This window comes from Ovis canadensis, chromosome 3, assembly GCF_042477335.2.
Source record: "Ovis canadensis isolate MfBH-ARS-UI-01 breed Bighorn chromosome 3, ARS-UI_OviCan_v2, whole genome shotgun sequence".
Lineage (NCBI taxonomy): Eukaryota > Metazoa > Chordata > Mammalia > Artiodactyla > Bovidae > Ovis > Ovis canadensis.
In genome coordinates, this window is record NC_091247.1 from 101958875 (window position 1) to 101981163 (window position 22289).

Here is a 22289-nt window from a genome sequence, read left to right on the forward strand (position 1 = left end):
AGCTGACAGCAAGCATCTTCTCCAGCTTTTTGAACATGGGGCCTAGCCTTTTCATTTTGCACTGAAGCTCACAAATCATGCACTCAGCCCTGACCTCCTAGGTGACCTCAATCAGGTGACCTTCCCTTCTGTGTACTTCAGTTTCTTCATCTGTAAACTGGTGACATCTTTACAGGGATGTTGTTAGGTTAAAATGATATAATTTAGTAATACGGGTTAGCTCGCTACACACCTGCCCCTCTTTTCCTTCTGTTTTCCTCTGCATATCCTGCCCTCCTCATTACTTGTCAGATGCATTTATCCATCAACTCCCAGGTGATTAATTGATTAATGAGTAAATCAATCCGTCATCTGGAGATTGATGGACAAATGAACAGGCTGATATAAAGAGAGAGGTGTTTCAGAGATAGAAATTGATAAACATATAGAGATTGGAAATACATATAGCTATACAGGCATATGTCAGTAGAGATGTGCAAAAACAGAGACATGTATAATTCATAATCTATATTTAAGTAATTTTACTATTCATGGACTTTTTAAGTTTAACTTATGAAACTTCACTTACACTAAGCCTGACACCCAGCTCTCCTCGTGAAATCTACTGAAACATAGATGAACATGCATAAAGAAGGGAAAGAACATTTGCACAGCGCTCTTCACTCATCATCGGGGGTGTGAAACCACTAGTTTTGGGTGCAGGAGGTGGGACATCGCAGACCTGGCTGCCCAGGGTGCAGAGTCTAGCCCTGCCGGAGCCCTGGGGGCCAAAACTAGGGGGTTCAGAGGTTTGGCTCGGACCCTCCATGGGGCATAGTTTCAACGTGAGCATCTGTGGTCCTTCCTCCAGAGGCTGTGTGACATCCCAGCTAGAAAGAGAAGGTCACAGTCCTTCTATCTTCAGTACCAGTGCCCGTCTCCTGGAAACACCGCTGAGAATCCTGAATGTCTCTCTGCTGTGTTGCTGCAATCTCAGCAAAAATAGAAGTTGGTTGAGTGCGCGTGCATTGCCCCTGCGTGTGTGCTGTGCTAAGTTGCTTTAGTCGCGTCTCTTTGCGGCCCTGTGGACTGTAGCCCGCCAGGCTCCTCTGTCCATGGGATTCTCCAGGCAAGAATCCTGGAGTGGGTTGCCAGGCCCTCCTCCAGGCGATCTCCCCAACCCAGGGATCGAACCTGAGTCTCCTGTGTCTCCTGCATTGGCAGGCGGGTTCTTTACCACTAGCGCCACCCGGGAGGCCTGCATCACACCTGTTACACGTCTAAAGTTAAATACAACCGTGGAAACGATCCAGTCGAACTGCTGTTTTATAAAAAGATCCTTCAAGGCCATGAATTTCAGAAGAAAAGCCTGAGCTTGTCACTGCTCCTACAGCATTAAGCCCAGGACAAATCGCTTGCTATACCTTGTTTGGGTACCAAGAAATGCCAAAGAAAGGGATGCTGAACTCCAGTGAGACTCCAGAGCAGATCTTCTTTGGAGGGTAGAATCTAGCCCATTGGTTGAGAAGTTTGCATCATTCAAAATATTCCCTCCTGCAGTTTGATCCCGGTGTCACACTTTTTCATAAGCTGTCAGTAGTCAAAACGACAGATTTCATCCTTGTTCGAGGAGGAGCTGACGGCGAACCGAGGCCGGGGCCAAGAGTGCTGCCATCCTGTTGGTGCTCAGGACCTTGTCCAAAGAAGCCCCTGCGCTGGTGGGATGGGAGCTCGCTGTGATCCGTCGAAGTCCGAAGCTGATCGGTTTTTGCTTCTTTCCATGCAGTGCGACAACGAAGACGACTACAGGGAGACCAAGAAGGCCCCGGGAGAGAGGGAGAGCGCCTCGCGACTGACCGCCTCTGCCAGCAGCGCTTTGTCTGCAAATCACTGCAGCATGAACATCAACAGGTACGTGCCCTCCTGCAAAGGCAAGGGTTGGTGGAGGCATGCCTGGGTCTGAGAGGCACGTGTTTGCAGGGGCAGAGTAGATTTTTTTTAATGACTTCTCTGCTCTGGGTGTCCAGACCAGGGTTCTTGGACTCCTTAATCAATAGAAATTGATAAGAGGCCAGAGGAGAAATTCAGCCAAGGCTTTGCTGGGGCTCAGGCTGCAGCTTGAAGGAGTGAGGGAAAAGTAACAGTTTCCCTTGCTCACTCTCTGATGGGGGCAAGCCGATTCCTTAAACGTGAGGGAGGAAGTTGTGGGTCCAGGGGTCACACCGGAGGGGGACTTGGTCTGCCCATGCCCTTTGTTGGTCTTGTGTGCACTTTTGCTCCCAGTTCCTCAAAATTGGCAGTTGGGTTTTTGGTCTTTTTGTATCTTGTTGTTCATAATTTGCTCCAACTGCACACGCTCACAGTTGTTTTTAGTCCCTTAGGCTGTGCTTAGTTGCTCAGTCGAGTCCAACTCTTTGCGACCCCATGGACTGTGGCCCACCAAGATCTCTGTCCATGGGGATTCTCCAGGCAAGAATACTAAAATGTGTTGCCATGCCCTCCTCCAGAGGATCTTCCCAACCCAGGGATCGAACGCTGGTTCTGCAATGCCTTTACCGTCTGAGCCACCAGGGAAGCCCTGAGTCCTTTAGGATTGCTTTGTATTTTGTTGCTATGGGAGACATGTGTCCAGGTGCAAGCACTGAAGCAGAGGATCCCAGGGTCCCAGCCTGTCTCTTGCAGACCTGATTCCCTTGGTTTAACACAGGGCTTCCCTGGTAGCTCAGCTGGTAAAGAATCCTCCTGCCACGCAGGAGACGCTGGTTCAATTCCTGGGTTGGGAAGATCCCCTGGAGAAGGGATAGCTAGTACCCACTCCAGTATTCTTGAGCTTCCCTAGTAACTCAGACAGTATAAAATCTGCCTGCAATGAGGGAGACCTGGGTTTGATCCCTGAACTGGGAAGATCCCCTGGAGGAGGGCATGGAAACCTGTTCCAGTATTCTTGCCTGGAGAACCCCATGGACAGAGGAGCCTGGTGGGCTACAGTCCATGGGATCGCAAAGAGTCGGACATGACTGAGTGACTAAGCGCACACAGACGGTTCACCAGGACCCTGGGCATGGGCTGCTTGTCACAGTTCCGGGTGCCCCAGCAGTGCTTCTTTGTAACAAAAGACCAGTTACCAGCTATAGCACATTCTATCCTTTCAAAAACGCACCCTCCACTCTGAAAATTTAAAAACCGAATTCCACCTGTGTGCTAAGTCACTTCAGCAGTGTCCGACTCTGTGTGACCCCATGGACTGTAGCCCACCAGGCTCCTCTGTCCATGGGATTTTCTAGGCAAGAATCCTGGAGTGAATTGTCATGCCCTCCTCCAGGGGATCTTCCCAACTCAGGGATCGAACCCACGTCTCTTACATCTCCTGAATTGGTGGGCAGGTTCTTTACCACTAGCGCCACCTGGGAGACCCAAAAAACTGAATTAAGAGTCATGAGAACACTAAGCTTATCACACAGATGTAATAAGCAGACTCTTCATAAAACACACCTAAAGATCCTGGCTATGGACTGAATTTGTGGTGATAGACAAGATCGGGGTCTCCAAGGCGAAACAGCCCCTCCTTAAAGGGGTTCCAGGGGGACCTGCATGGCGCTGACTCCCCTCCATGACAAACGGCTTCCTGGCAAAGCAAGGCCCCTGATATTTATTACAAGCGAGGAGCTCATCATCAGTCACAGAAGCTCTTTCCATTTAGAAACAGCACAGCTCAGAAACCACTTTCCCTCTGCTCAGACACTCTTCACTCTCCCTGACTGTGTACATAGAATTTTTAAGGGGAGATTAATGTTTCAGTGCAACACATAAAAATGTAAACTAAAAGGTTAGGAGAAGATGTAGAGCAGTACTAAAACCCGGAGAGGAAATTAGAGAGCGCGGGCACCCGAGCACAGGCGGCTGCAGTGTTAGAATCACCTTGGGAAAGGAGGACTAGGGCTCTGGAAGGTCTGAGTGAGGAAGAGCAGCAAAGACAAGCTGGCCAAACCCACAGTCCTCTGTGCCCAGCAGATGGTGTCCCAAAACATTGGGGACATGTGAAAGGAGAAAATGCAGCTCCAGAGTGTCTTTTAAATGTGTGATTGAATAGCCTGTCTGCTGGCTCTAGTAACTGCTATAATTGCTGGCAGTGATGAGTCTAAATAATATTTGAAGATGTCTGCAACAACTGATATGACATGAAAATATCTGTGATTTCCACTGGTGACGCAGTCACAGATGTTGCAAGCAGTACACCTGCTGACCACTCCTCTGGTTTCCTGCCTTCGTTCGTCATTAAAGGAAATGTTCTGTTTCAGTGAGAGGTTAATGAAAATGGAGATGTAATTTCTTATCCATGCAAGTTCAGGGACCCCAGGATAAAAGCAGAGGTCCTCAATCTTCAGGGTTGAATGCCTGAAGATCTGAGATGGAGTTGATGTAATAATAATAGAAATAAAGTACACAGTTAAATGTAATGCACTTGAATCATCCCCAAACCATTTCCGCTCTGGGTCCTGGCTCATGAAAAAATAGTCTTCCATGAAACTGGCCCGATGCCAAAAAGGTTAGGGACTCCTGCTCCAGACCCTTTGCTTGGCAGAGACTGCTGGCTCTGATAGTTTCACTTATGTTAAGTAGGGACTCAATGCCGCTATGAGCGAGCTTTGAATTTTTCTAGGAAAAGTGGTCTGTGTATTTCTGAAATTGTGGTTACCTCTGTCAAGCTGTACCAGTGTAATAAGATAATTCGATATATATGGTAATCGCATGTCCCAAAGACATGATCCCAAGAATGTTTCAAAATTACTTTGGTCAATTTCAATAGATACACTTATGATGAAGAAGAAAAGATTGTATGTGCTTGACAATATTTAATGTAATAATTTCCTTTCCTACAAGTGTTTAAAATCATGTTTAAAACCCTGGTAGTCCAGTAGTTAAGACTTCACTTTCCCAGTGTAGGGGGTGCGGGTTCCTTCCCTGGTTGGGGAGCTAAGACCCCACATGCTTTGTGGCAGGAAAAAAAAAAACACATAAAACAGAAGTGATACTGTAATGAATTCAATAAAGACTTTTAAAACGGTCCACATCAAAAAGTCTTTTAAAAAATAAAATAAAATCATGTAGTACATGCCTTAAAACTCAACATTCAAGAAACTAAGAGCATGGCATCCAGTCCCATCACTTCATGGCAAGTAGATGGTTTAACAATGGAAACAGTGACAGATTTTATTTTCCTGGGCTCCAAAATCACTGCAGATGGTGACTGCAGCCATGAAATTAAAAGACATTTGCTCCTTGGAAGAAAAGTATAACCAACCTAAACGGCATATTAAAAAGCAGAGAAATTACTTTGCCAACAAAGGTCCATATAGTCAAAGCCGTGGTTTTTTCAGTAGTCATGTATGGATGTGAGAGTTGGACCATAAAGAAAGCTAAGCACCGAAGAATTGGTGCTTTTGAACTGTGGTGTGGGAGAAGACCCTTGAGAGTCCCTTGGACTGCAAGGAAATCAAACCAGTCAATCCTAAAGGAAATCAGTCCTGAATATTCATTGGAAGGACTGATACTGAAGCTGAAGCTCCAATACTTTGGCCACCTGATGTAAAGAACTGACTCATTAGAAAAGACCCTGATGCTGGGAAAGATTGAAGGCAGGAGGACAAGGGGACGACAGAGAATGGTATGGTTGGATGGCATCACTGACTCAATGGACATGAGTCTGAGCAAGCTCTGGGAGTTGGTGGTGGACAGGGAAGCCTGACTTGCTGCAGTCCATGGGGTTGCAAATAGTCGGACACGACTGAGCGACTGGACTGAACTGAGTGCATGCGTGCTAAATCAATTCAGCCGGGTCCAACTCTTTGCAACCCTATGGACTGTAGCCCACCAGTCCCCTCTGTCCACGGAAATCTCCAGGCAGTAATACTGGAGTGGGTTGCCGTTTTATCCTCCAGGGGATCTTCCCGACCTAGGGATCAAACCAGCGTCTCTTGTGTCTCCAGCATTGGCAAGTGGGTTCTTTACCACTGTAGCACCACCTGAGTACTGTATGTAAAATAATAGAGACTTCGAAATAGGGTTTCTTTACTCATGTGTCGAGAAACCATTACATTCAGACAATTAACATCCATCTCCAGCTTCAGTGTTTCATCCTCACTGGCTGAGCTACTTCTGATTCGCCCAAGGCAGTTTTCTAGAACACAGCTTCTCACTTCTAAGTCGTTGGATGCACAGTGCTTTTTAAACCAGAAAGCTGTCATCAGAAATTCTCTCCCTACACAAATGTGTTTGCATAGCATTAAGCATCTTGGTTTCTCATTTGTTCTAGAGGCCTACATTTGTAATTTCTGCACTGTGACCACCAACTAAGGATATTGCTTAAAAAATAAGAAGTGACCTTAATGGCTTGTTTGCAGTGATAGCCAACACATGCAATTAAGAAGTCATAAATGCAGGAAAAATGACTCTTTGTCCAATGAATTTACCTTACATTGCCTGACTCTGCCAGGTGGAGAATCATCCCAAGTTAGCAATGATTGAGTTCATTTTGGGCTAATGTGTCTTCCTACTCTTTTTGTTTCCACCTGAAGTCATAGAGAGAGCCCTATCCACATTACATACATTGTAAAGACCCAGATAGAAGTGACTCCCTTCTGTGATGGTCCACTTGGATGTATATTCAGACATAGACAATAGTTTTGAAGGTAAAATAAGGAACTAGAAATCAGAAAATGTCATTTCTAATGACTGTTTCAGTTCTTTGTATTCTGATCAATGCCTGGTTGCCTAACAATTGGAAGGTAGCTTCATGCTTGATTGTTCTGTGATTGTGTTATTCTCCGTGTGATAATTAGGGAGAAGGCAATGGCAACCCACTCCAGTACTCTTGCCTGGAAAAATCCCACAGCGGAGGAGCCTGGTAGGCTGCAGTCCATGGGGACACGACTGAGCTACTTCACTTTCACTTTTCAGTTTCATGCATTGGAGAAGGAAATGGCAACCCACTCCAGTATTCTTCCCTGGAGAATCCCAGGGACGAGGAAGCCTGGTGGGCAGCCATCTATGGGGTTGCACAGAGTCAGACACGACTGAAGCGGCTTGCAGCAGCAGCAGCAGCAGCAGCAGCAGGTGTTAGCTAAAGTCCTTTTGGAAGTAGAGCTCTCGTGTATCATTTAATTGAGTTTCCCATTACCTGCTGCTTGCGCTTGTTAGGAAAACAGTAAGTGGTTTGCTGTGTATTTTGAGATCCTTGGATGAAAAACTTGGGAAGTGAGAGTAGTATTCTTAGTCGTTTCGCTCCAGAATTACTCTTAATTCTGGGAGAATAAGTAAAGAAGCAATGAACAAGATGTGCTTGTTGTTTCTTACGGTCCTAATGCCATAAAATTGTTTCCTGGCACAAGAATTCCCAGTAAACATCTTCCTACCAGCAGGTTTTAAATGGGAGGTTTGGGTCATATATAAAACATTTCCTTCCCCTGTGCTGAGTGTGTGACATTCCATTACTGTGACTTCCTTTCTCAGCTTGGCAATACCAATAAATAAAAATGAAAAAATGCTCCGGTCGCCCATCTCACCCCTCTCCGACGCATCTAAACACAAATTCTCCGGCGAGGACTTAACTTCCTCCAGCAAATCCAACAGCAACGGTCTGTTTACTTCCACCTCCTCCAACAAAAAGCATAAGGCGGAGAGCCAGCTGCAGAGCCATGCCGCGGACCTCACGGTAGGTTGATGCCCTCCTGTCCCAGTTGAAACAGAAATGAAACCGAGCACAGCCCTTACTCTGCCTGTAACCCAGCTCGGTCTAAACTCCAGCTCAAGGCCCCTCAAGGCAGCCCTGAGTGCTGCTCTGGGAAGACCCAGCAAGAGCTGCCCTTTGCGTCTTGCAGAGGCTGTGGCAGAAAAAAAAAGAGGCGGTATTTTAAGCCTCTTCTGCTTAGGAACCTCTTTGGAGGACCTCATTTTCCATTCTGAAAAGAAACAGCCCCACCTTCCCCATGGGCCCACATGGACCCAGCTCCACCCCTGTGGATATTCACTGCATGTGAGTCCCTCTTTACGGATACTCTTTAAGAGTGGGCATCCCTGAACTGTGCATCCTCCAAGTCCTTTATTTAATTTCAAACTCTCCCCATTGTGCTTCTCAAAACCAGCAGGGCTTTATGAGGCAAGGAGAAATGAGACTTGGCAATAGGACTCTGCAAACAAACAGGGAAGGCAGCATTTTATGCTTTATCCAGTGACTCAAAGAGGCAAAAAAAAAGTTGTTAAGGTCCAACAAGAGCCACAGTCTTACTGAACGATCAGGAAACTAAGCCTCTTAGGCACCCTCATTTGAGAGCAGTTCTCTTTAGTTCTAGGATACAAGAATCTGAGAAGGTCATATTAGGAAAATCGGAAATAAAAAGCAAGCAATTCAAATTTTAAACCAAGCACAACTTCTCTTTGCCTCTAGAGCCTTCTATTACAAGCAACTATGATGTGCAGAGAATCTTTAACCAATTATAGACTTTATTTCGACCTTCTTTCACTGAACAGGTGTTTATCAAGGAAGTACTTATTGTGTCCCAGGCACTCTGCTAAGCAATTGAGGTGCATTGCTAACCTAACAGATTCAGTCTCTGCCTGCAGGAAGCTTACAGTCGAGCTGTGGAGAGCCACTTAGACCAGGGTTCACACACACCCGTAATTTACTACTCTGTGTGCCAAAAAGGAAATGCCCAGAGTCCTAGAGCCTCTCATAACAAAGAGGCTTGATCCGCATGTAAAATCAGCCCATATTTCCACTCCACTTTAATTACTTCAGAGGAATCCATTTGAATCTCCTAACCAAAGACAGGGTGTTTTATGATCCAGATGATCAGCACACACAGTAGCTGCTCTTTATATATCTATATCTCCAGGGGGAGGAAAAAAAAGGATGTTTAAATTTTTCCCCAGATAGAGAGTGTTCCTTTTTAAAACACATCTTAAATAATTTCTTGCGATACCCCTCGGCTCTTCCTGTTCGTCACAGACAGCTGATGAGAACCAGTCAGTCTATGACCCGAACCTCTCGTGAAGGATGAACACAGCTCAGTGGTTCTGAGAGCTCCGGTCCTAGACCAGCACTCTGAAACTTGTGCAGAATGCATGTTCTCAGGCCCTCCCCCAGACCTACTGGGGCGGAGATGCTGGTGGTGGCACTCAGCTGTCTGTGTGTTAATGGTGACTCTGATGCTGTCAGTTTGGAGAACCGTGGGCCTAGCAACCGGGAAGAGTAGGAGCCTGAGTCCTAAGCCCCCAGCCTGCACCTGCAGTAGCCGTCCGCGCTTCGGCAGGTTTAGGATCTGGATGCGAGAGCAAGACTAAGGCCTCCCTGGTAATGTTGCCGTGCGGATGGCATCTGACCACACACGTACAAGCTTCCAGCTTGAGACCTGAAATGCACACGTTTCTCTTTCTTAATCGAAACAAAAAGTGCTATCACGTCTAACCTAGAACCCCAGCAATTCTAACGGGTTACTCCTTCAGCCAGAGGGCCAGTTTATCAAAGGCGGCTGTGTTTGTTTGTTGTCCAGAAAGCGGCTCACACCAATTCTGAAAACATCCTCCACAAGTCACGGCCGCAGACCGAGCCCTGGTCTCCAGGCTCCAACGGCCACCGGGACTGCAAGAGGCAGAAACTCATCTTCGATGATATGTAAGTGTGGGGTCTTGTCGATATGGGGAAGGCCAGATAAGTGGGACCGGGGAGATGGTTTATATGTGTCTACAGATTAGACACATTAGTGTGGCCATTTCTGTCATGTGACCCAGTCAGTTAAATGTCACCCTCTCAAAGGAAATTGCTGAGTGCACCCCCGAGCCCTTGGCGGGGAGTGGTTTGAATGAATGGGACAGCCAGTGCTATCACAGTTGTATCCAGGATGCCAGAAATCTAAGGCAAATGGCATCAAGGAGTCTTATATTTCTGAGCACCTGCATTTGGGGCTGTATGCTACCAGAAAGAGGCATTTCTGTCTTTGTAAACTGTAACAGGCAAAGAAAAATAGTGATTCACTCCTGAAAGCTTTCTGTTCTCTAAAATGCTATAGTCTTTATAAAAGTGTAAATAATTCTTATACAGGAAAAATATCCTGTCATCCGTCCCCCCATCATAGTGCCAAAACCCAAGTATTTCATTCCCAGCATCAACTTAGGAGGAGAAACAAAAGAAGAACATGAATAAATATAGCATCCTGGAATGCTCGGGAGATGCTGAAAATGACACATGAGAAAATTATTTAGGCTCTTAGGGAAAAAATATGTGTCAAGGACAAGCCTCGAGGGCAGGAGATATGGTTTCAAGAGTTTGGCTTGAATCCCATTTTCAACTTCTACTGTCCAGCAAGCATACAATTGTGTATCTGTGGGAGGCACGCCCTTAAATCCCCAGCGGGGACCAACAGACAACAGTGAGAGACCCCCCTGCCCTCTGACTGCTGACCGTCCAGCGGAGGGGACAGACTGTAAACCACGCGCCCCACCCACAGTCAGAAACCAAAATGGTGCTAAATGTCTCTGAGTCCCTGCTTCCTAACCAGAAAAAGTGAGGCATGACACTGGTCTCCTGGCAGGTCCCCTGAGACCCGGTGAGATGGCCTCTTCTCAGAGTGACCACCTGGAGAGGCGGAAGCTGTCTCTTCCACCCCCATCTTCCTCCCAGCCTTCTCTCCCACCCTGTCTTTACCAAGAGTGTAGACAAGGTCTGTTTCTTCATGTCCAAGAAACAGGAATACTAAGTTGTCTTCCTCAGGCCCTGCGTGGACCTCATTAAGCTAACGAGGAGCTAGACTTCGAGGACTGAGAGCCAAATCCAGAGTCTTTGTTCCTTCGTTGGACACACTCCCAGATGACTGAGTTTAGTAAAGTGTAAGGGTGGCCCAGGAGGACGTGTGTGTTTCTCCTCTTCCTGTGATCGCGCCTGCACTCAGCCCCACACACATTGTCCCCTGACCCTCACCAGCTCCCCTTCCCTCATCTCACTGCCCTGGGCAGCCAGAGAAGTGGTAATTAATCCCCAGGGTGAAGGGCGTGTAATCCAATCCGACAGTCAACTCCATATATAATTAGTGTTTGGGGGTGTAAATTGTTCAAAGGGAGCTTTAACCGTTAATAAAAACCGGCAGTTGGCATTGTGCTTAATGACAGTATGGAAATTTACATTTGGAAGATGTAGGAATCTTTTGATTTTCATCTTAATTAAGGATGTTCTCCCTAATATTAAGAAACAAATTGAAGGTAAAGTAGTTACTATACAGATGGGTCAGCCTCTGTATCCTTTAGCTTGAAACTCAGTTCCTAAAGGAATGAAAAACAGTTATACTTGTCTTATAGGTCAAGTCTTTATAAGAATGGAAATGTGGCTCTGTACATCATTCAAACCAAGCTTGCTGAGGTTTTGGGTCCCAAACCTCCCCTATTCATCTCAAGAAGCTTGCTGAGGAGGAGGGATAGACTAGGAATTTGGGGTTAGGAGAGGCAAACTAGTGTATATAGGATGGGTAAACAGCAAGATCTTTCTGTATAGCATATTCTCTATCCTGGGATAAACCATAGTGGAAAGGAGTACAAAGAAGAATATACGTATGCGCATAACTGAGTCACTTTGCTGGGCAGCAGAAATTAACATTGTAAATCAGCTATGTTCAGTGAAAAATAAATTAAAGAATAGTGCAGATATGATGAAAGATCTGATGATAGGGAACAAAAAAAGAAGAGAAGGACTAAGACTTTGTCATAGTCTAACAAAGTGAGCATACACACACATTCAACAGTAAGGTACCCAGAGCATCAAACATATCAAGGGCGTGGTGTTTAAACACACACATATGGGAAATTAACATGTAAGGCATTTTCCAAAGCATAGACCAGAAAACTAAGTCTAAAACAGCAACAGCTAAATGGTCCTACGTGGACCTGCAGCTCCTTGGACTGTTTACAAGAGGAAATGTCTCTCAATCTGCTGAGACGGTGGCTAATGTAATTTTGTCCCTATCTGTATCAAACCAAGAGGCTGTTATCATGCATTCTTCCCATTAGCAAACTGTGATTTTTCTGGCTGACAGCGACAATAAAACTGTTTCTCCTTTTATGGATATAGATAGAATTTTTAAAAAGCCCTCTTACATATCCATCATACGGAGAGAGAGACATCTTCCAATTGCCATGTGTCCCAATTGATTTGAAATCCGTGACAGTAAAAGAAACACGCGGCTCAAACAGCCACTCAACCACTGAACTGAGAAAATCGTGGGGAAATTCTTCAGGCTTGAAAAGCAACAGCAGGCACTGTCTGTTCCTCGGAACAATAAAAATATGGGTCTTAAGAGATCACTGGGCTAGGAAGTCCCCTAAAAGTGTGTGAAGTGTTCAGCCGGTGTGTGCTGAGGTCCAGGAGCGGGAGTGGGGGTATCTGCTTCATTCCTTCAGTTATTAATTCAGGGAAGATGGCGGTACATGGGCGGCCTCTCTAGGAAACTCCTCTGCGATTTCAGCCTCCTGCTTTCTCTCCGCTCTGCACCGGCTTCAAGGACCATGACCTGGCTCCTGTCACTTTCCTTGACTTCTCCTCACTGCAGGTGTCAACAGGCAGTGACATGAACAAAGAGAGACCACCAGAAGGAAAGAAAGAACTAGAGCATTGGCACCAAAATGATTTAGAGCTGATAGAAATCCAGTTATTGCATTCCCAAAAGTAACAGTTGCCATCGTGCCATTTCACTTTCAGAGCTACATCCTGTAGCTTTAAAAAAAAAAAAAATAGTAAACTCATCCTTTTGTATTATAAATACTCGTTAATGGTTGAATACACGTGCCTTTCAGACAACAGCCAGAATTCAGCAGGCATTCCAATAACAACTGTTGAGTCACCCTAAATGGAATCACATTCTGGGGGAGCGGGGGTGAAAATGTTAGTTGCTCAGTCACGTTTGTCTCTTTGCAACCCCATGGACTGTAGCCCGCCAGGCTTCTCTGTCCATGGAATTCTCCAGGCAAAAATACTGGAGTGGGTCGCCGTGCCCTCCTCCAGGGGATCTTCCCAACCCAGGGATTGAACCCAGGTCTTCTGCACTGCAGGCAGATTCTTCACCATCTGAGCCACCAGGGAAGCCTGCTGGGTGCAAGGGGCAGTGCCTACACCTTTTTTTTCTTTTTCTTTTTTCCATGAGTGTAAGGAATTACTACAGGCAAGTCAATTTAAATTCATAGGCTTCCAGCCCCTTTTCCTAGGTTACTTACCAATTCAGCAGGTACCAGGTGGTGCCTTCAGAATGGAGATAGAACTGAACAGAATAACTTATTTTTTAAATGTGATCCAGATCAGCCTATCCTGCAGGCTCAGATGGGAGGCAGTGATGACTGCACCTCCTCCTCCCCTGACGTTTAGCCGTTTAGCCGTGTGCCACTTTCACTCCTCAGCAGGGTTGGGGTTTTTTTTAAGCTTCTTATTTTGTATTAGGGAATAGCCGATTCACAATGTTGTAATAGCTTCAGGTGAACAGCAAAGGGAGGCAGCCATCCATAGACCTGTGTCCATTCTCCCGCAAACTCCCCTCCCATCCAGGCTGCCACATAACCCTGAGCAGAATCCCCTGTGCTATAATCCTTGCTGGTTATCCGTTTTAAATATGATGGGGCTTCTCCAGTGCTCAGTGGGTAAAGGACATACCTGCAGTGCAGAAGACACATGAGATGAGGGTGTGGTCCCTGGGCTGGGAAGATCCCCTGGAGAGGGAGATGTCAGCCCACTCCAGTATCCTTGCCTGGAAAATCGCATGGACAGAGGAGCCTGGTGGGCTACAGTTCATGTGGTTGCAGAGCGTCAGATGTGTGCGTGCAAGCTGTCTCTTCAGTCGTGTCCGACTCTTTGCAGCCCCATGGACTGCAGCCCACCAGGCGCCTCCGTCCATGGGATTCTCCAGACAAGAATACTGGAGTGGGTTGCCAGGCCCTCCTCCAGGGCATCTTCCCAACCCAGGGATCAAACCCATGTCTCTTATGTCTCCTGCATTGGCAGGCGGGTTCTTTACCACTAGTGCCACCTGGGAAGCCCAAAAGAGTCAGACAGGACTGAGCAACTAGGCATCCACACGACGTTTTAAATATAGCAGTGTATACATACGGATCCCAAGCTCCCTAATCATCCCTGCCCACAGCCTTCCCTTTGGCAACCGTAAGTCCATTCTATAAGTCCATGAGTCTCTGTTTTATAAGTAAGTTCGTTTGTATCATTTCTTTTTAGATTCCACATGTAAGGGATGGTATCCAATATTTCTCCTTCTCTGTCTCACTATTCACTCAGTATGACAATGTCTAGGGCCATCCATGTTGCTGCAAATGGCATTATTTCATTCATTTTAATGGGCAGCTCTGGTTTTAAGGTGACACTGGTGTGATTACCAAACTTTTGTTTCAAAAATCTGTTAGGAATTTATGTCCATGAGTGACAGCACTTCATTCAACCCAAAGCCTAGAAACCGATCTTATTAGTGCAAAGCCATGAGCTATAAATCACTTGGTGTCATCACTAGTGACGGGAGAGTTATTGGCGGTGGAAAATCTAGGGAACAGCTGTGTCACGAAGGCCTCGGTGCAGACGTCTGAGCACAGCTGATGGTGAAGCGCTTGGCCTCCGTTCCCCCATGCCATATTGCTGTGCCAGGGAGCCAGAGAACCCCAGGTGCCAACCTGCCTGCCGCTTCCAGAAGGATGTGCCGACTGTTGCCCACATTTCACAAGGAAGAGTCAGTCACGATTGTCACATTCAGCCAAACCTCCGAACGCCCCATCTGTCCCCATGGCATCAATTACAGGAGCCCAGCTACTGAAACCTCCAGACGCCAAGAAAAGACTCCCTTGCCATGCGATGCTGAAGCCGCGGCCTGTGCCATGTGGCTGGCAGGTCAGGAAGATGAAGTTGGCACTTATGATGTCATGATACTTAGCATTCTTATAGCTGAAAGGATTTTAATTTTATAGATGATGGAAGACTCCTGTAAGTGAAAGGTCAGGTGATTTATTCAAAGGACCCCAACTGAAATCCTTATGTAGGTGATATTAGATCAAGGCAAGGCACTCCTGTGGTGGGCTGGCTGTGACCATTCCCCTCCCGAGGGGCACCCCCGCTTCCCATCGCTTCAAAGCTGGACCGCACCCTTTCTGATAATACCATTCCTGTGCCTTTCTTTCTTCATATGGAATTTTTTTCCCTTATGAAGTCCCTCTCAGCCAAGGTTTTTTTGTTTGTTTGTTTTTAGTCACAACAGAGGGAAAGAGGGAACAAAAGGATTTGGCCAGAGGTTGGGAGGGCAAGAATGGTGGACAGGGCCTTTCAGATCATTCTGATTGAAATCTGAGCCCTCTGATCCTTTGAAGGGCTTTGTAAAATGATTTTATCTTACCTGTAACACCTGGAGAAGAACAGCAATCAAATTGATGAGTTTCCACTTAAACAGGAAGCTGCTTATGATAGGGTGACAACAGCCTGCCACGTTTAGCCTGCGTGTCCCGGAAAGCACGTGTTATTTTCTACGTGTGGCCGAGAGAGGAGCCTCCTGTGAGAGCCTGCGACCTGTAGGAGACACGACGAATGATCGCTCATGTTTCTGAGAAGCCAGGGATTTAGGGGTCCCAGCCAACATCAAGAGCATAGAAACAAAAGCTGCATTTGAATCCTTGTGCTTAAAAGCTAATGTGCTTAGTTGCTCGGTCACCCCATGGACTATAGCCCACCAGGTTCTTCCGTCCATGAAATTCTCCAGGCAAGAATACTGGAGTGGGTTGCCATTCCCTTCTCTAGAGGATCTTCCTGACCCAGGGATCGAACCCATGTCTCCTGCATTGCAGGCAGATTCTTTACTGTCTGAATCACTAGGGAAGCTGTAAGCAGCCTTCTCACTTCTTTCTGGAAGCACTCATAAAGCCAACGGCAGCAATGGGGCCCCTGGCTATGAAGTGCCCTCAGCGACAGCATTCATGGAAAACAATTCCTCCACTTCTTACACGTTCTTCTTAGGGAAGAAAGAACCTCACAGCTTGGGCCATGGTAACACCTGCAGGACTTATCAGATGACAGGCTGACAGGCTCTCAGATGATGAATTCATTTGGTGTGCAGTTGCCTCGTTGTCTGATTTGGATTCCAACTCCCTGAGAAAATTATCTCGACTTGTGCGGTGCCAGGGAACCTGTTTGTTCAGACACGTCAGGCTCTCCGTCTCTGCCAGTTTTTACAAAGCAGGCTGGCTCTGCCAGGTTGGAGGGGGGTGGGTATGGGCGTTTCACAGAGGTAAGAGTCCCAGAAAGCTGCCTTCCAGCCTGTCCGTGGGAGAGCATTCTGTTCCATGTCAGTCACGCAGGAGAACAAAGCGTCAGGGCGCTGTGATACTCCCAGGCCAGCAGAAACGAGAGGGTGGCTCAGACCTACTGCTGCTTAGAACTAAGGCCACGTGTGTGCTGGTGGGGCCGCTGGGAGGAGAGGAGGACGTTGCTGTCTGGATCCTGTGGTCACGTTACTTTTGGTGCCAAGAGCTCTTATAACAGAGATACGTGTGGCTCAGCCTAGGTTTTCAGATGCTCCAAGCCCGGGTTCTGAAGAGCCCCGGAGATGCGGTCAGTCACATGCGTGATGTTTAACTGTACTTTTCTTAGGCTTTCTCACAGATTAGCATCACATACCATCACCCTGAGAAACAATGTGAAGAATGTTATTATCACAATAAAAAGCCAAACTCTAGGTTTTCCACATTAAAAAAAAAAAAAAAGAAGAAGACTCGAGGAAAACTCGGTTTGAACACTGAGATAACTGGGTTTCGTTTTAGGGCCTCTGCAGTCTTATATTCTGTAGCTGCCACAATGGTGACAACCGTTTTATCTTCCTGCTGACTTGAAGGTCACCACCAGAGTGACGCCTTCCTGACAGCACGTGTCTATGGCGTTGCCGGGCAATCTGGGTGACGTCCCATCATCCAGTTGCCTTTATAATGATCTGACCTGGAACCAACACTCTAGAAATCACCTGAGAGGGAGAAAAAGGGCCAATCGGCAGGCAGTCTTCAGTGAGTCAGTGCAGTAAGATACAAAGATGAGAATTCTCATGTGCTCCTAGATAGGCCCTGATAGTACATTTCTTCAGCATCTCAGGTCAATCTTGTCACTCCTGTGATACAGTCAGAAAATAGATGTGTTACTTATCCACATACACTATTGTGAGAGTCTGTGACTCAGACTCCATCTCAGGTTTAAAGAATACATTTACACACTACAGATAAAAACAGCACTGATGGCGGCATCCATATGGGGAATTCGAGGCCACTGCCGCCCTGGGGATAACTTAAAAGGCTAGTAAAAACGAAGATGCCTTGGCTTATTACCAGGATTCTTTCATGAAAACAAAATGCATTTGAAAAAATGATGATCTGTCAGTGACAAGGTCTACAAAAAAGAGGGCAAGAGAAAAATGACCAAACTCCTCTATTTGAGTGTGGGACAGATAATGATGCAGAGAATATCAGGTTGCCATGGAGATGTTCTGTGGCTCGTTGGCTTCGAGGCTGCACCCCATCAGAAGCCAACACACTCTCTCTCTTCTAAACTCGAAATGTGAATGCACAGGGGACTCATTTCTCTTCTACCATGTACCTACAACAACAAGGTGGGAAAGATCAAAGAGGTCTGCGGCAGAGCCCGCACTGAAAATATTCCAGCTGCCAATTTGCACACGTGCAATGACTGCAGCCCGGGACAGCTCAGAAGGTAGTTAAATGCCTGGAAGCGAAGTGCGAACAAGAAGTGGTATCTGAGATCAGGAAAGACATAGCTGAGCATGAACCAAAATTACCAAGAAGGATTTTTGTTGTTGTTCAGTCACTAAGTCATGTCCAACTCTCTGTGACCCCATGGACTGCAGCACGCCAGGCCTCCCTGTCCTTCACCGTCTCCCAGAGTGTGCTCACGCTCATGTCCGTTGAGTCAGTCATGCTATCCAACCATCTCATCCTCTGTTGCTGCCTTCTCCTCCTGCCTTCAATCTTTCCCAGCATAAAGGCCTTAGGGGCTGAGAATTTGAGAGATGAGCAACATCTGGCTCACTGTAAGCATTTCGTGAAGGAGCAGAGAGGAGGGTGTTCTAGGGAGGAGGGAAGGGATGAGCAGGGCTTCTAAAACAGCACTGAAATGTTGACCAGCCAGGGAGGACACCACTCACTGTGGTTGAGGGACTTGGTGAGTAAGTAATGCAGTGAAGAGGGTTAGGCAAGCTTACTAAGGACCAGGACTGGGATTCAGTTTCAGAGGCTCTGGAGTTTGATTTTAGATCTATGAGTAGGGTGGTGATATATAACGAAAGCCATGTTTTACAAACGTTGCTCAAGAGTTAAAGCTCAGGAGAGACGGGACAGGAGTCAAACTCGAGGCCGGGAGAGGTGATGAAAGCCTGGACCTGGGTGGATGTGGTCCTTGAGGAAAGAAGGGGATATTGACGAGGAAGCGTTCATAGCATGTGATAGCAGCAGGGAGGAAATGGATGGAGGTACGGCAGCTCCTTTCCTGAACAGGTAGGCTGCAGGACCCCATCTGAACTCAGGAGTCAGACCTGACTTCTAGCTAGCGGTAGATCTGGTCTTCTGTTCTGGGGCATTCAGCAAAAAGACAAAAAATATTGCAGAGGATTTTAAGATATGAGCCTACTCTGTATGGCGCTATTATGGTGGCTATGTGGCATCCTACAGTTTTCAAAACCCATAGAATGTGCCCCACCAAGAGTGCATCCAAATGTAAACGACAGACTTCAGGTGATAATGACATGTTAGTTTAGGGTTTTTAATCTGGCTGTGCCAGCATGTGGGATCTTTTCGTGCAGCATGAAAACTCTTGGTTATGGCATGTGGGAATCTAGTTCACCAACCAGGGACCAAACCGGGGCCCCCTGCAGTGAGAGCTTTGAGTCTTAGCCACTGGACCATCAAGGAGGTCACTCAGTTTAGGTTTATCAATTGTAACAAATGGGCTGCTCAATTGAGGGGGGTTAGTAGTAAGGGAGGCTGAGCACGTGTACCAAGTGGTTTATGGGGACTCTGTATTTTCCACTTCATTTTGCTCTGAGCCTAAAACTGCTCAGAAAACTTGACAGTCTATTAAAAAACAAGAACAAAAATAATGTAAATTGCCAGAGTTGGCATCAAAGACCCAACAGATAGCCAGTATGTGTTCAAAGGTCAATCTGTGGACAAAGAAGAATAAACCACCATGAAAAGCAACCAAAACGTCATTCAAATGGAATAAACACAGAGGAAATAAATTGGAGAAAGAAGAGGTGGTCGAAGCTGGGCCCTCCTTTGAAGGAGCCCACAGCCTTCACCCACCAGTGCAGATCCGTCAGGATGAAAGGAAGGGCTCAGGCCTGTGTGGCAGGGAAAGCATGAAGGGATCATGACCCAGAGACGGGAGTTTCATCATACACATAAGGGGGGCCCTACAGCCACGTTCCTATTTCCTTGTTGGGAAAGTTAAATATTCCCAGCGTGTTACCACAAGGGCTGATGATATTTTATGGGCAAGAAGAGACAGAAAACCAAGGTCTTTCTCTTGCTTCTGTGATTTGTGACCCAAGATTAAGTATTTGCTTTGATCCTGGTTTGTCCCTTTGTTTGATTGATTAAACCATTCAAATGAGGATCACCGCTTTGGATGGTAATGTCATTGACACGATCTGTGTGATTTTTTTTAAGCATTTTGACCCCTTAGAATAAAAGGATGCTCTGGCTACCTAATATTGTAGTATGGAAAAAGACCCGTTAGAATCTGAAAGAAGGCAGTTCAAAATAAGTATGTTAAATAGACTACACAGTGTATGATTAATATCACTACTAACATCTTATCTCTCATTCAGGGCGTGGTGCCCTATGTTGAGTATTCATGAATAGGTCAAGTTTATTGATTACAAAAAGACCCATAATACACAAAAAGTTTATACTGATGGTACTTAAACTATGTAGATTTTTAAAAATCCACCTGACGACGAACTGTAAGGTGCTGTCTGATGAGAGGTTTAGTGTAACTTGGGGTCATTTCACAGTCTCAGATTCGTCTCTGGATGAATTACCTTCATCTTGCAGCAGAGTCGGGTTATTGCTTTAATAATGCCCATGCCTGGGGTTAAATGTTTACCAGCCAGCTAATCAGAACTCAAGAGAATACAAGCCGTGTTTGCATTGTGACAAGGTAGACATCATTTTGCAATTAGTTTCATTACACCTGGAATGTAATCATTGCAGTATCACCTCTTTTCATTTCTCACTGCAAAGCTTTAAAATAATTATAGAGACACATACAACCTTAGGTACCAGTTATGCAAACAAACAACACCGATTTTTATAAGGCTAGACAAATACACACACCTATGCACATCTATACAATTATTATATCTTTGCCATCTTTATATCAAAAGTGGATTGTTTTATGTAAATGTCATGTGAAATAAGATTTTGCATTTTCTTAACCATGAGATAAAAAAATCTGACTTACAAATTAGGCACTGGGGATCCATGTGAAAAAATCACTGTAAATGTATATATTTATCTGCATATATTGAGCATGTTTTGAATTGCTAACTTAAGAGCAATATAGTGGTGGTCTTTTACATATAGGCAGTAGTTTGGAAATACAAAAAAATATATATACTTGATTCCATCTTGAGCAGAGTCTTGAAATTGTGGTTCAGGTTTGAGCAAAGGAAAGAATATTTGCTGAAGATCTTACACTTGCACAGGGATGATGCTTCGTGTCACTCTCTCCTTGTAGGCCACGCAGTGCAGATTATTTTATGCAAGAAGCTAAGCGAATGAAGCATAAAGCAGATGCGATGGTAAGACCTTTTCTCTCCAGATCTGTTCCTCCAAATTACGTTTGTACCGCAGCTTCATCGCTGGGGCAGCATAGCCAGGGTAATTATAAAATCTATTACAAGGATGGCTGGGTCTGTTAAATGCAGAAGTGTTTATATAATCCAGTGCTCATGGCCCGATAAATTATGACCTCAACTAATAATGTCTGACTTGGAGGAAGCCCTGGATAAACAAATATTTCAATTTAGGCCTAAAGTTTGAATGGGAACCAGAGGCAATGGAATCAGTGGGTGGTAGTTTTTTGTTTTGTTTTGTTTTGTTCCCTTAAAAAAAAAAAAAGGTTTGCGTTTTTCTCCCTTGTTAGCCTGGCCAATTCTTGGCTTGGTCCCAGGATCAAATCCCTTTTCAAAAAGACTTTTGTTCTTCATGTGTACCTGCCAAAGTAAATACTTCCTCTGAAACTGGACAACCAAGAAAGTATTACACACACACACGACCGTAAAGTTACTATGATTTGATGTTTTCAAAGAGCAAGTTTTCTTATTTGGGAAAGCTTAATGCCTTCAGGCAAGAGATAGAAAACTTCTGATTTTTTTCTGTAAGAGACATATGGTTGTCCCATCTGAAAATCTCATCCTAAAGGACCCCTTCTTCCCTGGTCATTTCAGTTCTGCCCTCCTCCAGCATCCATAACTGAAATAAGGGCACTAGAGATGAGTAAGGCATCTCAAATGACCTTCAGTTCAGTTCAGTCGCTCGGTCGTGTCCGACTCTGAGACCCGATGGACTGCAACATGCCAGGCCTCCCTGTCCATCACCACCTCCTGGAGTTTACCCAAACTCATGTCCATTGAGTTGGTGATGCCATCCAGCCATCTCATCCTCTGTCATCCCCTTCTCCTGCCCTCAATCTTACCCAGCATCAGGGTCTTTTCCAATGAGTCAGTTCTTCGCATGAGGTGGCCAAAGTATTGGAGTTTCAGCTTCAACATCAGTCCTTCCAATGAACGCTCAGGACTGATCTCCTTTATGATGGACTGGTTGGATCTCCTTGCAGTCCAAGGGACTCTCAAATGACCTTCAGAATATTATTCTTCCAGGGTTGCAGATGCATAAACTGTAACCTCACCCTCCCCAATGCTACTGAGGTTGCCCGCCAAGCATTTATTAGTATGAAGCTCACTGCCTGGGTCCACTGGTATACAGGGGAAATAATCACAGCATATCAGAAAATACAGAAGGGAAGTAGGAGGTGGAGTTCTTATCCTCACAATCCCACAGTCTGATGGAGCACGGGTCCCCAACCCCTGTGCCACAGACCACTATGGGTCTGTGATTCGTTAGGAACCAGACTGCATAGCAGGAGGTGAGTGGTGGGCAAGCAAAGCTTCATCTGTATTTCAGCTGCTGCCCATCGCTCACTTTACTGCCTGAGCTCTGCCTCCTGCAGGTCAGCA

At 45.9% G+C, this 22289-nt stretch overlaps 1 protein-coding gene across 4 annotated transcripts in view; it reads left to right on the forward strand.

Annotated features, from left to right (window-relative positions):
- Positions 1 to 22289, forward strand: part of AFF3 (ALF transcription elongation factor 3) — a 624339-nt gene that overhangs the window by 580194 nt on the left and 21856 nt on the right. For all 4 annotated transcript variants that reach the window (XM_069583830.1, XM_069583832.1, XM_069583831.1 and 1 more), the window contains exons 14-17: positions 1766 to 1890; positions 7489 to 7690; positions 9528 to 9649; positions 20789 to 20852. In XM_069583830.1, coding sequence (XP_069439931.1) covers positions 1766 to 1890; positions 7489 to 7690; positions 9528 to 9649; positions 20789 to 20852 — 513 coding nt within the window. The remainder of the gene's footprint in view (positions 1 to 1765; positions 1891 to 7488; positions 7691 to 9527; positions 9650 to 20788; positions 20853 to 22289) is intronic.